Consider the following 15,605-nt stretch of genomic DNA (forward strand, 5'->3'; position numbering starts at 1 on the left):
ATACTGTATCAACTGCCTCCACTTCCTCCCTTATCCATTTCTCTTGCAATCCCCATCTCCCTCCCACCTCTCTCTCTCTCTTCCTATCCCCCGCTCCTCTCTTCCTTTGCTAAACTGAAGGTGAAGTCCTCAGCCCACCCTCCCCTTGCCATACCCCTCCCCCAGCAGCCCCGGCTCAGCCAATCAAAGTGTACGGTGGGGGCAGGGCATAGCTGACCACCATTCCAGTGCAGCACTGCATTCACCGACAGCCAGGCAGCTAACAGAGAGAAGCTAGGAAAGCTAGCACCACAGCACTGAGACACAGACAAGACACTGTGTGTGTGCCAGTGTGTGTGCAACCCAGGCATAGCTTCTTCCCCTTCACTGTTTTACTAGCACTTTAACCTCACAACTCTCTTCAAGTGGGACTAGGGCAGCTCAGGCCTGCTTTCCCTCCACATTAGGATAAAGAAGGGATCAGTGAAGGACAAACGAGAGCTTGGATATCGGTTGTTCTTTCCTCCCTTTTCTCTCACCTCCGTCCGTCAGTCGGTGACAGCCCTCGCATACGTGCAGGCAGGATGATAGCGGCACAGCTTCTGGCATATTACTTCACTGAGCTGAAGGATGACCAGGTTAAGAAGGTGAGTGACTACAACACTTTTACTGTACTCTTCCCTCTAGAATGGGTCAGTTTTGTAAGAGTAGACGCTGCTGACAGCCACGGACACCGGTTGATGGTTGATGCTCCATGCATATCAATATGCCTCTGGGGGCGTTTGATGAGGCTGGGCGAGGACGGAGCTTTGGGAGGGATGCCATGATGGACATCTGATTTAATTTTGATGAGTGGTTAGTCTTGTCTAGAGTAAGTATTGGAACAGGAGTGTGCAGTTTGTAATAAACGCAGTGTGTGTCCTTGAGATTAGGATGTGCCAGCTGGGTGGGCTAGCTGGTGGTGGTCGTGATGCAGTGCATGCTAGCCCCCCTCTCATCGCTAAGGAGCGTTTCCGGGGCATCGGTTGCCGGGGCGTCTGAAGCAGACAGGTGTCTGTGAGCTAGGGGCTGCTGGGAAGGAAGCCGTGAGCACTTCCTCTCTCCTTCCCTCTCTTCTCTCTGACTCCTCTCCGTCTCTCCCTCTCCATCGTCATGGAAACGGTTAAAGTGCCAAACCACACCTTGCCTCACCATCCTGCTCCCCTGACACTAGGCCTGTAACCAAATCAATTCCCTCGCTCATTCCCGTGGATAGGAGGGAACCTGCCCGTTAGTGATAGACAAATGTTGACCTCAGATCAGAACAGAAACAAGGCACGACATGTAGATGTCAGAGAAGCATCAGAGCATCTAGTTGTCTCAGGACACACATTATACATTAATAAATCCATTGGTTTTGACTTGACCTGTGTGACATCCCCTAGAGACTGAGTAAAGACAGAGTGGCTCGTTCTCTGACCGAGTGTGGGATAGGATTTGTGATTTCATACGTGACGTGTAGTGCAGCATGTGCACGTGCCCCTAGTACTGTAGCTAGCTAATGTGTGATTCACCACAGCAGTGAAAATGTTCAGGCCCCTGGGAATAAACCCAGTTAACCATTACATTCCTGATTAAGACCAGTACGAGGGCTGATTCAGCAAAATATTATATGACGTCAATTATTATGACAGTATATTATACTACTACTATACTTAATTGAACATTCTCATAATGAATTCTAATATATCTTAATGATAAAAACATGTTGACGCTCCAAAATTGTACTAATATTTATCATTGTGATGAAATCAGATGGTCTCTGATAGCGTGCATTACATCATGTTTGTAGCCTAGTACTACTAAATTACTAGCGCCCAACACATACTCGTCTCTATGTGAAGGCTGCACAATGCTATTTATATCAGGACAATCATTCTCCAGCTATCGGCTCTACAGCAGTAATATTGTTCAGCTCAGCTCTTCTTTTTGGAGCCACATAGCCACTGATGAATACTAATGCCACTGCAAGAGATGATATAATAATCTGTGGATCCTAGCCAATTGTTCCCTCTGGATTGTGTTCCATTGCACTCTGGAAAAATATGACAACTTGTAATGTTTGTCTGTCTTCATATTGCTAAGTACCTGCACTCCATCACTGGTTGAGTAATATACAGTATCATAACGATACATAATAGTTAGGGTCAGTAAAAAATCATGACCCAAATCCTTGTATATACTGTATCATGATGACATATCATCATAACATATTGTATCCATTCTTTCCTGTGGTGGTCTATAGATCGACAAGTACCTTTACTCCATGCGTTTCTCTGACGAGACGCTGCATGACATCAAGTGTCGGTTCCGGCGGGAGCTGGAGAACGGGCTGGGTCGCGACACCAACACCACCGCGACCGTCAAGATGCTGCCCACCTTTGTCAGGTCCATCCCTGATGGATCAGGTAAAGTGTCAAGTTCATACAGAGTAAACTTCAATACAATAGTGGTTCTGTGTGGCTCAGTTGGTTCACGAGCCAAAACGGGTCGCCAAAAATTGTGCACAAAGTCATCCATTTTGTATGATATGTTACATCATTAAAAATAAAAAATTCCTGCAATTCGGGTGATATGTTACGAATTCAAATTCATTTAATATGTTACAAATTGGAAAGTGCTTATCCCGTTTAATCTCTTTAATAAAGTACAGCAATATATACATTGGTAATAATCCACACTGATGATGTCAGCTGCCTCTCTGCGTAACAAAAAAAACTATACATTCATAACCATAGGATAATGGCATGGATCCCATTTGGACCTGCAGCTTGCATATCTACTGGCATGTCCTTTCAGGCTACTTCTATGCAGTAAAAGCACCAAATTACCACTATTGGACCTTTAACTCTACATAGAAAATAGTGTTTATACTGTAAGCACTTTAAAGCACACTACACTCCCAGCTTTATCTGTCCTGCAAAAATGTGCTGAGTTGTTTTAAATGGCCAGTGCCATTCTGTGACATTAGGCTTTTTGTGTGTACTGTGTGGCCCCTGTATTTGAAGTTGGCAGGTCATATGGCCATCTAGCGCCATTGTTGTGAGCCCAGGAGCAAAGCAGTGCTCTCTGTGGCCACTAGTGTGTCTATGGGCTGTCAGTATGATTAGCTGTGCTATAGCAGTGCATGATAACATTTAATTTCGCTGACGCTGATCATTCAAATGCTAGATACATAGACACTGAGCTCATGCAAATGATGCAGCGGTCTACCATTGGGGTAGTTGGGTTTACTGGGGATAGTTGGGGTTATTTTTTTCAGTTTATAGTATATAAAATGTATATGTTGTAGTTTAGTTTAAAGTTACAGGTAAGATGTATAGTTTAAGACATGAAAAAAGAGGAGATGAGTTCACTGTTTGTTTCCTTGTTTGTTTACTGCTGATTGCCTGTCAACATCATTTAAAATGCCCAGCCCTCGTAAATTAATAACTAGAGTATTGGGTTACATTAACAAATGTAATGTTAAATGTCAACAGGCATACAGTTATTACTTTGGAGAAGGGGAGGGGAAATACTATATGTAAAATGTTGCCTGATAATAAAATGTCAGAAAGCTATTTTGAACTTGCTGATAGTAGAGGCCACTGATAGTAGAGCCCACTGCTGATTGTAGAGGCCACTGCTGAGAGTAGAGGACATTGTCAAGAGGTTTACTCCAAACATCCAACCTATGCATAGACCAGGGTGGCCTGTCTTTGTTTGTAAACAGAGCGTCCTATGGACAGTAAATGCCAAGGCCCAACAAGGCTAGCCTTGCAGAGGGGTCGTATCATAAAGCCTGTCTGCCTTGAGCAGTTCCCTGTCATCTCGCATGTTATAAATAGCCATCGTTTTCAGCCACTGGACATGAGAGGGTCTGGGAAGGGGGATTCAGTCAAAGTTCAAAGTTAAGGCTATGGTGACAGCTGACAACTGATATGTATCAAGTATGTGAGATGTGTGTAATAGTATTATCAACAATTTACTTAGTTACACAGGCCAATTACAAGCCATCAATGCCATGATCAACAAGATAGCAACACATGCAATATATTTTCTGTGACAGTTTCTTTACAGAGTAAGGCACAATGAATATCAACAGTGGAGAACGCTTTTAACTGCTGGCCCTTTACTGTAAACTACAATCTAGATGGAACAGCAGCACTCTATAACAGTGTTATAACAGAACATTACCTAGTTAGCCTGAGGATAGAATTCTACTTTGCTTTAATGGCAGTTACAAATGGAGTCATCCTCTAGTCTGTAGACCATCAGACACACCTCCATCCAATACAGCTCAGTGACATTTCATTCCAGACAGGTCAAGGGAACAGATTGTGATAATGCTTTGTGGTCAACACCAGACAGATGTAGTGTAATTAGATCAGCTTGGTGCCTGATCTATACAATCAATATAAACAGGCCTTGCTTTACCTTTTGAGGACAGAGTATGATTTTGTCTCCTTTCCTATAATGACATATAATCCTGATATATAGCACCTGGCAGGCAATAAATTCAGTTCACCTAAAATTAATGATGTAGTTAGTAACACGCTGCTTGAAAGACACTAGAAAATAGGTCATGTTGTATTTTCTTCTGCATTTTTATTTTATTTTCTCCAATCTGACAGAAAAGGGAGATTTCTTAGCTCTGGATCTGGGTGGCTCCAACTTCCGTATCCTGCGTGTGAAGGTGACACAAGACAAGAAGCAGCCGGTTCAGATGGAAAGCCTGGTCTACGAGACCCCTGAGGACATTATCCATGGGAGTGGGACGCAGGTCAACAACACCACAAAACACCACCAAAAAACAAACCAAAACACCCTCAAAAACACAACAAAAAATCCTCAAAACTCCCCAAACACTCCCAGACCATCGCCTATAGTCTCATTCACTCACATCAGAGGTTCTCCGGGTCAAACAATAACGAACACTCTGTATAAAAGCAGTCACTCAATATTTTTGTATGGATCTGTTTGTCCTATGAAGTGGATGTGACATCAAGACCCCCATCACTACACTGTTGACCTCTGTTGACTGTTGAAACTCCCCGAGAGGGCAGTTGGCAACTGTAACGTGATACCCACAACAATTCTGTAATGAGAGAGATCAATTGTGATTGGTTGAAACAAAAAAACATTCCATGCTGTAACCGATAGGCCTACAGAGTGGTCGTAGTAGAGGACTGACTTGAAGAACTGCTGGCCACCATCATGATTTTATTTATTTATTTATTATTTCACCTTTATTTAACCAGGAAGGCCAGTTGAGAACAAGTTCTCATTTACAACTGCGACCTGGCCAAGATAAAGCAAAGCAGTGCGACAAAAACAACAACACAGAGTTACACATAAACAAACATACAGTCAATAACACAAAAGAAAGAAAAATAGAAAAAACGATGTACAGTGTGTGCAAATGTAGAAGAGTAAGGCAATAAATATGCCCTAGAGGCGAAAATAATTACAATTTAGCATTAATACTGGAGTGATAGATGTGCAGATGATGATGTGCAAGTAGAGATACTGGGGTGCAAAAGAGCAAGAGGGTAAGTAATAATATGGGGATAATTCACCAATTCAAACCAGTTTAATTGTTAATTAGGTGTTTGATAAGCCAATATGGTTGCCTTGCTGCTACTGTTATTATGTGTAATTGTATAACTACGTGCTTCTGTCTCACTCCTCAAGGCAAGTTATTTTTATGTCTGTAGCTCTTTGACCATGTCGCAGAATGCCTTGGTGACTTCATGGAGAAGCAAAAGATCAAGGATAAAAAACTCCCTGTAGGATTCACATTCTCCTTCCCATGTGCACAAACTAAACTGGACGAGGTAAGAGGTTCCAATAATGTATGCTTTTATAATGTTTAATGCTTTATTTGAGATGTTGAGAAACCATAATAAATGGCATTATAAAATGTATTATATTTAAGCATAAGACAACTTTTAGGGTTTGAGTTTGATAAGTTCTGTTGTAGAGTATATAACTGTGGGGGTGGTAGCTGCCTGGGGGGACAAAATCCTAATAAAAAAATTATGTCCACAAAGCCAGCACTAGCCAGCACTAGCCAGCACTAGCCAACATTAACTAAGACTAGCTAAGACTACCTAAGACTAGCACTAGGTGGTCATAGGACAGATGTATTAAAGAAAGTGCTGTCTATTACAGGCCGTCTTAGTGACTTGGACAAAGAAGTTCAAAGTGAGTGGTGTAGAAGGCATGGATGTCGTGAAGCTTCTGAACAAGGCCATCAAGAAACGAGGGGTGAGCTTTCTTATTTCTTAACCATAATTGAATTACCACGTGTGCCACTAGAAGAGATTTAGAAAACATATTGTATTTGTCAGGACTATGAAGCTGACATCATGGCAGTGGTCAATGACACAACCGGAACGATGATGACCTGTGGGTTTGACGATCAACGATGTGAAGTTGGCATCATCATAGGTGAGGATACACAGCATTCAATACAATTATGTTCACATATGCACAAAAAGGGTTATTGATAAAAGGTGGTAAAAGAACTGTTCAGCTTGCCAATGGCAAAGAATGGCCATGGCTTTGTAGACTCATGTTAATTCTAAATTCTACACAGAGAGGCACAGCTCTAATGAAAATTAAGCAGATGTCGATTTTGCGGCACAGTATTCTCCTGTGGCTTGCCGTAGTGCTCCAGACAGGTTATTTACTAGGCTGGGTATACTTTCAGGTACTGGTACTAATGCCTGCTATATGGAGGAGCTGCGGCACATTGACCTGGTGGAGGGAGACGAGGGCAGGATGTGCATCAACACAGAGTGGGGGGCGTTTGGGGACGACGGGTCCCTGGAGGACCTCCGTACAGAGTTTGACCGGGAGATCGACCGAGGCTCCCTCAACCCTGGGAAACAGCTGTAAGTCAAGATGCAGGGCCTGCATTGTACTCAGGACTGCTATGTGGAATATGTGTTGTTGCTATAACGGAGTTATAACCTAAAGCTAATTCCAGTGCAATTTGTCAGTTAAACTTCCATTGAATCAGGCACTTTTTGCAGCCTCAAAAGTGTCATAAAATCACTACAAGTGGTAAATATATAGGACTCCAGGCCAGGGGCTTGCCACCCTCACTGCCAAGATAAAAAAGAAAACATTGTAGATATTGTTTAACCCAAGCAGGTATTTACAAAATCTCCAGGAAGAGTCATGTTACATAACAATAAATCCTCAGAGAAAGTAAAGCTGTGTATTTGTTTACAAGCCCTAAATATCAACTGACAGTGTCTCTGTTGTGTCTTTGTCTGGGAAGGTTTGAGAAGATGGCCAGCGGGATGTTCATGGGAGAGCTGGTCCGCCTCATCCTGGTCAAGATGGCCAAGGAGGGACTGCTGTTCGAGGGTCGGATAACCCCAGAGCTTCTGACAAAAGGGAAGATCGAAACTAAGCATGTTTCAGCCATTGAGAAGTAAGAGGTCAACCATGGACAGTTTCTTCCAAGTAAAATATACACAACTCCATTGTTTTTGTGGACTATATAACCTCCATTACATACAATGAAAAGTTATTTGAGGCTAAGTGAGTTGTAGAGCTCAAGCACTACATAAATGCTTGCCATTGACCTCTCTCTCCCCATGACAGGAGCAAGGAAGGCCTGACCAAATGCAAAGAGATTCTAACGAGGCTTGGGGTGGAGCCTTCTCAAGAGGACTGTGTTGCTGTGCAACACGTGTGCACCATCGTGTCCTTCCGCTCTGCGAACCTCATCGCAGCTACACTGGGAGGTATCCTTACTCGGCTGAAGGACAACAAGGGAGTCGCCCGCCTGCGCACCACTGTGGGCATTGATGGGTCGATGTACAAGATGCACCCTCAGTGAGTACTCAATCCTACTGGAGGTCGATAGGACCTCCTCTGTGCAAGAACACAATAAGAGAACAGAAAGGAATTTCAAAATAGCCACAGGTGTCAAAGAATATGCTGGTCTCTACCACAAGTGATGATGCAATAATTTATCAAGACTGACATTTCCCTGAGTACTAGGCTTCGATACAGAAATCCAAACAGCTTGTAATCTCTTCCATCCATCCGCCCTTCTCCTCTCTCTGCAGATATGCCCGGCGTCTCCACAAGACGGTGCGGCGTTTGGTGCCCGACTCTGACGTCCGTTTCCTGCTGTCCGAGAGCGGAAGTGCCAAGGGTGCTGCCATGGTGACGGCAGTGGCGTACCGTCTGGCCGACCAGACGCGCCAGATCGCCCAGACACTGGCCGAGTTCCGTCTGAGCAAAGCCCAGCTGCTGGAGGTGAAGAAAAGGATGAGGACGGAGATCGAGAATGGCCTGGGGAAAAAGACTCACGACTCAGCCACCGTCAAGATGCTGCCCACCTACGTGCGCAGCACGCCTGACGGAACAGGTGACCAACAGGAGGGGGTTGTGGAAGGATGAATGGATGGATAGCAGGAAGGATTTAAAGAAGGAATTAATATATCTTCTCACCACTATTCAGAGTTGGCGGGAATCAGTTCCATCTGAATTGTAGTCGATTCAGGAACTCAATTACACCTCCATAGAGGAATTCCTTGTTCAACTGTTAGGGAATAAAATGGGACTGACCCCCCACAAAAGTTTAAAAGCTTCAGTGTTTTCATAATTGGTCTACTTTTTGTACTTTTGTATAATCCTTGGGCATTTGCATGTTAGAATCCCTTCATTTTTACTGAACTATCACCCAATATCCATGCCTAATCTGAACAGACAAACAGATTAAGGTCACCGACCTCAAGCAATTCATACAGGTAGAACTATGAGAATCCACATTTGAAGCATGAGAATGTCTTATGGAAATAGTGGTAGTTTGTATGGTATTGTAATATCATTAGCTAATAAGCCAGCCCTCATGTTACAGAAAATGGGGATTTCCTGGCTCTGGATCTGGGAGGGACAAACTTCCGGGTGCTGCTGGTTAAGATCCGTAGTGGGAAAAGGCGTACAGTGGAGATGCACAACAAAATCTACGCCATTCCCATCGAGGTCATGCAGGGCACGGGAGAGGAGGTACAGCAATGGCTGAAATGACTAAATGTCATTAGCCAAAAGCCATTCGATTCGGTCTCAATTCATGAACTATGATTCATCCGTTTTCAAATGTCCAGATACGGACTTCTGTAATTTTTTCATCCATAAATTGAGTCTAATTTATTTCTGTCTGCACTGAAATACAGTCAGCACATCATCAAGCCAATTAATCATTAAATTCATAATTTAATGAATGCAGTCAGCGTATGATTAAAGCCGTTTTTTCCACCGTTTCCTCCAGCTCTTTGACCACATTGTGTACTGCATCTCTGACTTCCTGGACTACATGGGCATGAAGAGCGCCCGTCTGCCTCTGGGCTTCACATTTTCCTTCCCCTGCCACCAGAAGAGCCTGGATGCGGTGAGTAGTTTATCTGCTGGCTAACATCTACCCTGGATGAGAACACAAAATATATCCTGTCACACAAGATCCTCCAAAAATGGAATCACTCTCACTGACAATTATGATCAACATTCGCATTTCACAGTATATTTCATTGATCGTTCTCAGAGTGACAGTCGTGTCTGCTATAACTATAAAATATGTGGATGCACCGAATATCAAGTTAATGTATTAAGGTGATCGTAGAGCTGGGACGATAAACCGAAAATGATTGACACCGACCACTTATCGAAGGCATTTCGCTGATATCGTTAATTACAATAAGTAGCCTATACTAGAGAAATATGAAGTTTGAAATTAAATAAGTTTGCTAATATGGGTGATTGTTAATGGGACAATTGATGGCTACAACAATAAATCTTTTTTGTTTTTGTTTAAAGTGTAATAAAAAAACTGTGGTGTGCATTGTTATAAACGTATCGTTCTATTTAGTGTCATTTCATAAATTAACGCAATATGGATTTTTGGCCATATCATCTAGCTCTAGGTGATCGTAGGGTAATCCAAAAGTGCCTTTTCTGTTTTTCAGGGTATCCTTGTGAACTGGACAAAAGGCTTCAAATGCACAGACTGTGAGGGTGAAGACGTGGTGGAGCTTCTCCGGGAGGGCATCAAGAGGAAAGAGGTGAGGTTGGACACCACGCCTTATGTCACACCACTGTGATAGTATGTCACACCTCCCCACAATATAACGCCATAGAGTAGAATCAAATAACTGGTGTGGAACCAGTTGCCAACAATTTTTCAGTGAGAATCACTACTGGCTCAATGATTTGTCGCTAGAAGTCGCTGGATGACGTTTTGCCGTTGCCGTGACAAGTCACAGCACCAATTTGCCCTGCACAGCTGCAGTCCCCGACATAGCGTTTTCGCCACCTCTCCCACCGCACACCCCCTCCCCTTGTGCTTCTCTGCCTGCGTGTGCACCATTGCAGTGACTTTTGTTGCACAGGCAGCTTCACCCATTGTTTGCGGTAGAAAAGTTTGAGTGAGAAAAGTCGCTAAATTCTATCAAAACCATAGAAACCCTTGGTGGCAAACCTCCCCAAAGGCAGCCTGAAAAGTAGTTGAATTTGTTGCTAAGCCCTTTTACCCAAATAAAAGTCACTGGAGGGGTCTGAAAACTCTAAATCTAGCAACAAAATTGCTAAATTGGCAATACTGTGTGGAACTCTCATTACACTCATGCACCATAACTGAACTGCCACTCCACTGTCTCAGTCACCATCAACATTAACAGCCCATGTAATGGTTGATCTCATTCATAACACCATTTATCAACAATAAATCACTCTATGCGGTTGGAAATACTGATACCATCCCAGGTAATAATGTATACATTTATTAAACAATGCAAAATGCCAGACCACAATCTATTTTTAAAACAATAGCATATCATGCTAAGTTATCATTAGGGGCATGTTCTAGTAGCATATGCTATGTCTCCATTGGCAACTTTCAGCAGTGCTGCAATAATTCAGTTATACTCAATGTGCTTCAGTCATTCTGGACTTGTTGTTCTGAGGGGTTCTCAGCCCAAATCACACACCAACATGTTTCTCAGTATCTTTTTTATCAATTTCACCCTTTTAGATGGAGGATGGAGTAAGTATTAGTTGAATGTCAATGAGTAAATTCATTCAGGAAAAAAACTAAACAGGTAAAACGGAGCCGCAATGCCAGTCTCGAAAACCTGTCCCTAGGCAACACAGTGACTGACTAGAGCCTGGTTTCAATGATGGACCATTTTGGAATAGAGGAAGTACGTCGCTACCTATGTCACTACTTTATCGGCTTGAATAAAATACAAAATATCGGCTAGCAAGATGGAGATCACTTTGGTTATTTTTAAGGAGTACATTTCGCAAGTGGCTATTTTGCATCAACTACCTTAACTAAAACCACTGCAAAGGTATTTCCTGCAAACTTTGGTTTTGAATCGCGACATGATTTGTGGGAGAGCCAAGATAATTGCATTTTTTTTATCGACGTACTGTAGGTAGTGACCTAGTTCATCTATAACATAAGAGTCCATTACTGAAACCACTCCCTAGTCACTGTGTTGCCTAGGGTTGGATTTCTGAGACTACCGCAATGCAGAGCTATGGAAATTGTTTAAATAGCATGTTATTAACATGAGAAAATTGTAATAAACAAGAATGCAAAAATGACTGTAAATCTTTACAGGCAAAGTATAAGGCAAATTAACTTGAGTGTTTGTTGTGACTATTTTTGTGACCCTAATTGCGAGTTTATATTTCTAGCAGCAAAAAAAAAAATCTGGATCTTTACAAATGGGAATGGGAATATGATATCTCTTTGTTAATTGCGTGTGTGTGTGTGTGTATGTGTGTGTATGCCTGTCTCCTGTCTGAGCTTCTGCATAATAATGAGTGTGTGGAGGGTCAGTGGGTTGCATTGTTCTTAGAGTGCTATTTGAAAGGTTGCCATGTCTGATATCATCTTTCAGTTGAACCAGCCATTCACTAACATTTCCAGGGGAGAAAAGTGGTTCATTCATTGAAAAACAACAATTTGTACACACCAACACTCACACTGAAAATAATATTTGAAATGTACTCAATCAATTTACAGTTTGTGTGTTCTTGTTTTTTGATTTATGACATGATGCATGACTCTAAATGGAGGTTTGTTTTCTGGTTGTGACAGTAAATTAAGGTGACGAATGAGGTTACTATTTAAAGCATTGGGTGAAGCAGAAAATGTATAGTTCAACTCACTCAAATGTACTGTTCAACTCATAATGTTGTTTGTGTGTTGCGTGTATGTGTAGGAGTTTGACCTGGATGTGGTAGCTGTGGTGAACGACACTGTTGGAACAATGATGACGTGTGCATATGAAGAGCCCACCTGTGAGGTTGGACTTATTGCAGGTATACAGGCCACTACTTAATTTAATAAACACTTGCAGTACAAAATTGTTTTTTTCTATCAATTGCAAAAGAAGTTGATGAAATTGGATACAAAGCTAATGGCTAAAACTTTTATACCAAATTGTATATCATTTACTGTAATGTACATTGTAATAAGTAGTATATCCGCATTACATATAATACTGTACAGATTTATAGACCTGGGATGTCACATGCATTATAGACCTAAGACCTGGGATGTCACGTGCATTCTAACAGGGACGGGCAGTAACGCGTGTTACATGGAGGAGATGAGGAACATAGAGACGGTGGAGGGGAACGAGGGACGCATGTGCGTCAACATGGAGTGGGGTGCCTTCGGGGACAACGGGTGCCTGGACGATATCAGGACGGAGTACGACCGCGCCGTGGACGAGAACTCACTCAACGAGGGCAAACAGAGGTGACAAATGAAAAGTCAAACTAGTAAATGGCTCTCTGAGCACAGGATAGGTTGAAATTCGTTTTTTGGTTGTTGTTTTGTTAATGGCCTGAGTGTGCATCTGTACTTTATTTGAACCAGAATCCTTTATTGACTCTAAAATACTTTAATGTTATCCATAATAAAATGGTGCTTGGTATTGATTGTTGGTATGTTAGACTAAGAGTCATTGATGGCCTACTGTACTAAGCTCCCTGAGGAAAGATGGGCCTAAGTAAATAACTAAGTTATATGCCTCAAATTTTGGGTATGTTTTACTTCATGTCTCAGGTATGAGAAGATGTGTAGCGGCATGTACCTGGGAGAAATTGTGAGGAACATCCTGATTGACCTGACCAAGCGTGGCTTCCTGTTCCGTGGAAAGATCTCTGAGACGCTGAAGACCAGAGGCATCTTTGAGACCAAGTTCCTGTCCCAGATAGAGAGGTAGGGAACGTGATTAAACAAAAAAATATTTCGCTGTACTTAAATTCGACCCTATTAACTAAGGATATGTGCCTGGGGGTGTGCATAACTATCCTGTTGTAATTTTGGATGTACAGAGATTATCTACGCTGTTGAGAACCAAAACTTAATACAATTACAAATTGTTCACAACAATGGCATCTACATTGCTACAAACACATAAGAACATGATACAGACACCGTTATGAGACTATAACCAATATTAGGCCTACCTGTATGCACAAGTAACTATTCAGTATCCAGTGACCCAATGGCTCTTGATTGACCTTTAACCCTTTCTTTCCCCAGCGATCGCCTGGCCTTGCTGCAGGTCAGGGCCATCCTACAGCAGCTGGGTCTGGACAGCACATGTGACGACAGTATCATCGTCAAGGAGGTATGCAGCACCGTGTCCCGCCGTGCGGCTCAGATCTGCGGAGCCGGAATGGCCGGCGTGGTGGACAAGATTCGCGAGAACAGAGCGTTGGACCACCTGGACGTCACTGTGGGGGTGGACGGAACACTCTACAAACTGCACCCACAGTGAGTGATGGAGGGATAGAGAGAGAGGGAAGGAGATGGAAAAAAGGAGAGCCAGTGTTAGCTCATAGCAAACTAAATCCAAAGCTTCCTTTAAATGTTAACTGGTGGAAATTAAAAGCATGTCCATAATGACGTGTGATATTAGTGTCAGAGGATAAGGACATTTCACATCTGCTACATCTTGTCTACTTAGATATTATAGAAATATAACTGAGTACAACTGTAATGAATCCGCATCATCAATTCAGTGATATGTCCTATGAGAGACAATTATCCTTATACTCGTCTGACTATGTGTGCCTGTCTCCCTGTCTCTCCAGCTTTTCCCGGATCTTCCACCAGACAGTGAAGGAGCTCGCCCCCAAGTGTAATGTTAACTTCCTGTTGTCGGAGGATGGGAGCGGCAAGGGTGCAGCCCTCATCACAGCCGTGGGCTGTCGCCAGAGAGCGCAAGAGGCGCTGCAAGCGTAATGAGCAGCCCCTCTCGTCACCTTGACAACGCCCTGCTACTCCAACTTTTCTTCCACCCACCGCACAGCCCTTCTCTCCATCTCCCCATAGCCCCGACCCGGAAGCCGTGACTCCACCTCTGCCCCACCTGGCCACTCTCACAGCCGGAGACATGTCCGCATGCATAGGGAATTAAAAATACTAGAATATTTAACCTTTATTTATTTATAATGTTTGTACATTTTCCTCAATAGCTTGTTGTCTTAAGTATCTGATAAATATAGTGCAAAATGTGTGTATTGCATAACAAAAGTTGGATTTTGCACCAAACCAAAAAGTTTTCTGTACTTTCTACTGGATATGCGAGTTACAAGAGTAGTAGTATTTTGGTGGAACTCTCAATTGAACCAGTGAACATTTGATCCAATGAATTAAACTAACAACTCCTTTATAGTGATTACACTCTTTAGATATCTTTTCCAAAAAGGCCTCTGTGCTTATAGGGTGGAAAGCAAGAGTCACGGCTGTAAAAAGTCATAAAAAAAAGCCACCTACAGTACATACACTACCCCCCCCCCCCCCCCCCCCCAGTTAAAGTGTTCTACCTTGTTGCTACATAAATGTGAATTACTACTATACTTTAGGTGTTGTGTTTTGTGTTCAATCCCACCTATACCTACGCATTGTGTGCACAAAGAATAAATGTTAATTGGGCCCCAAGATAAGAGTGGCTACTCCGAGCGCTTCTGTGTGTACTTGTGACTGAATGTCTCTGTGAGTGCTACTGTAACAAGACCTGTAGCTTTACATGTCCAAAGCTGTATGGAGAATGCATGCCTTATTCTGAGACAAATGGAGGGTACTGGATCCTTTTATTTTATATATCAAAATAGATTTGTGTTTCAAACTGTGACACGTGAATTCATTAAATTATATTTTGTTGTGCAGTAAATACTGTGGAGATGTCTCTTTCTTAGAATTTCACTGTCCAGGAGGAGCTGATTCTACAACAACCTTCAAGACATGACAAAAGACAACTCCAATGATAGATGGACTATTTTAAATCTAAATAGACAGAATTCAAGGGTTCTTCCTTGTTGGCTATCACCGAAGAAAAAGCTGAATTAATTCAAGTTAAACATGGTATTTAAAATTCCATATTAAACTTAGTTTAGGTAAAGCAGTGGTTCTCGAATGGTTTTGCCTCGGGACACAAATTGAACAAGGTTGTCTCAGTTGCCATCCAATATTAGCATCACCAAAATGTAATGCTATATTGATAGTAAATGTACCAATTATCACCTGGGAACTACAGTTCCACATTTCCATTGTCAAT

General features: G+C 42.5%; 1 protein-coding gene across 1 annotated transcript; it reads left to right on the forward strand.

Moving 5' to 3' along the window:
• The first annotated feature begins 213 nt into the window (after window positions 1–213).
• Window positions 214–15,221, forward strand: LOC106587516 (hexokinase-1). The gene is made up of 18 exons (XM_014175978.3): window positions 214–626; window positions 2,264–2,426; window positions 4,632–4,780; window positions 5,715–5,834; window positions 6,172–6,267; window positions 6,351–6,450; window positions 6,713–6,896; window positions 7,289–7,444; window positions 7,618–7,851; window positions 8,088–8,392; window positions 8,885–9,033; window positions 9,296–9,415; window positions 9,987–10,082; window positions 12,252–12,351; window positions 12,610–12,793; window positions 13,103–13,258; window positions 13,586–13,819; window positions 14,140–15,221. Exons 1-18 carry the CDS (start codon window positions 564–566, stop codon window positions 14,288–14,290), a joined length of 2,760 nt encoding a protein of 919 aa, XP_014031453.1. The 5' UTR covers window positions 214–563; the 3' UTR covers window positions 14,291–15,221.
• The last annotated feature ends 384 nt before the right edge of the window (window positions 15,222–15,605 follow it).

This window comes from Salmo salar, chromosome 02 (genome assembly GCF_965601325.2).
Source record: "Salmo salar chromosome 02, fSalSal1, whole genome shotgun sequence".
NCBI classification, from domain to species: domain Eukaryota; kingdom Metazoa; phylum Chordata; class Actinopteri; order Salmoniformes; family Salmonidae; genus Salmo; species Salmo salar.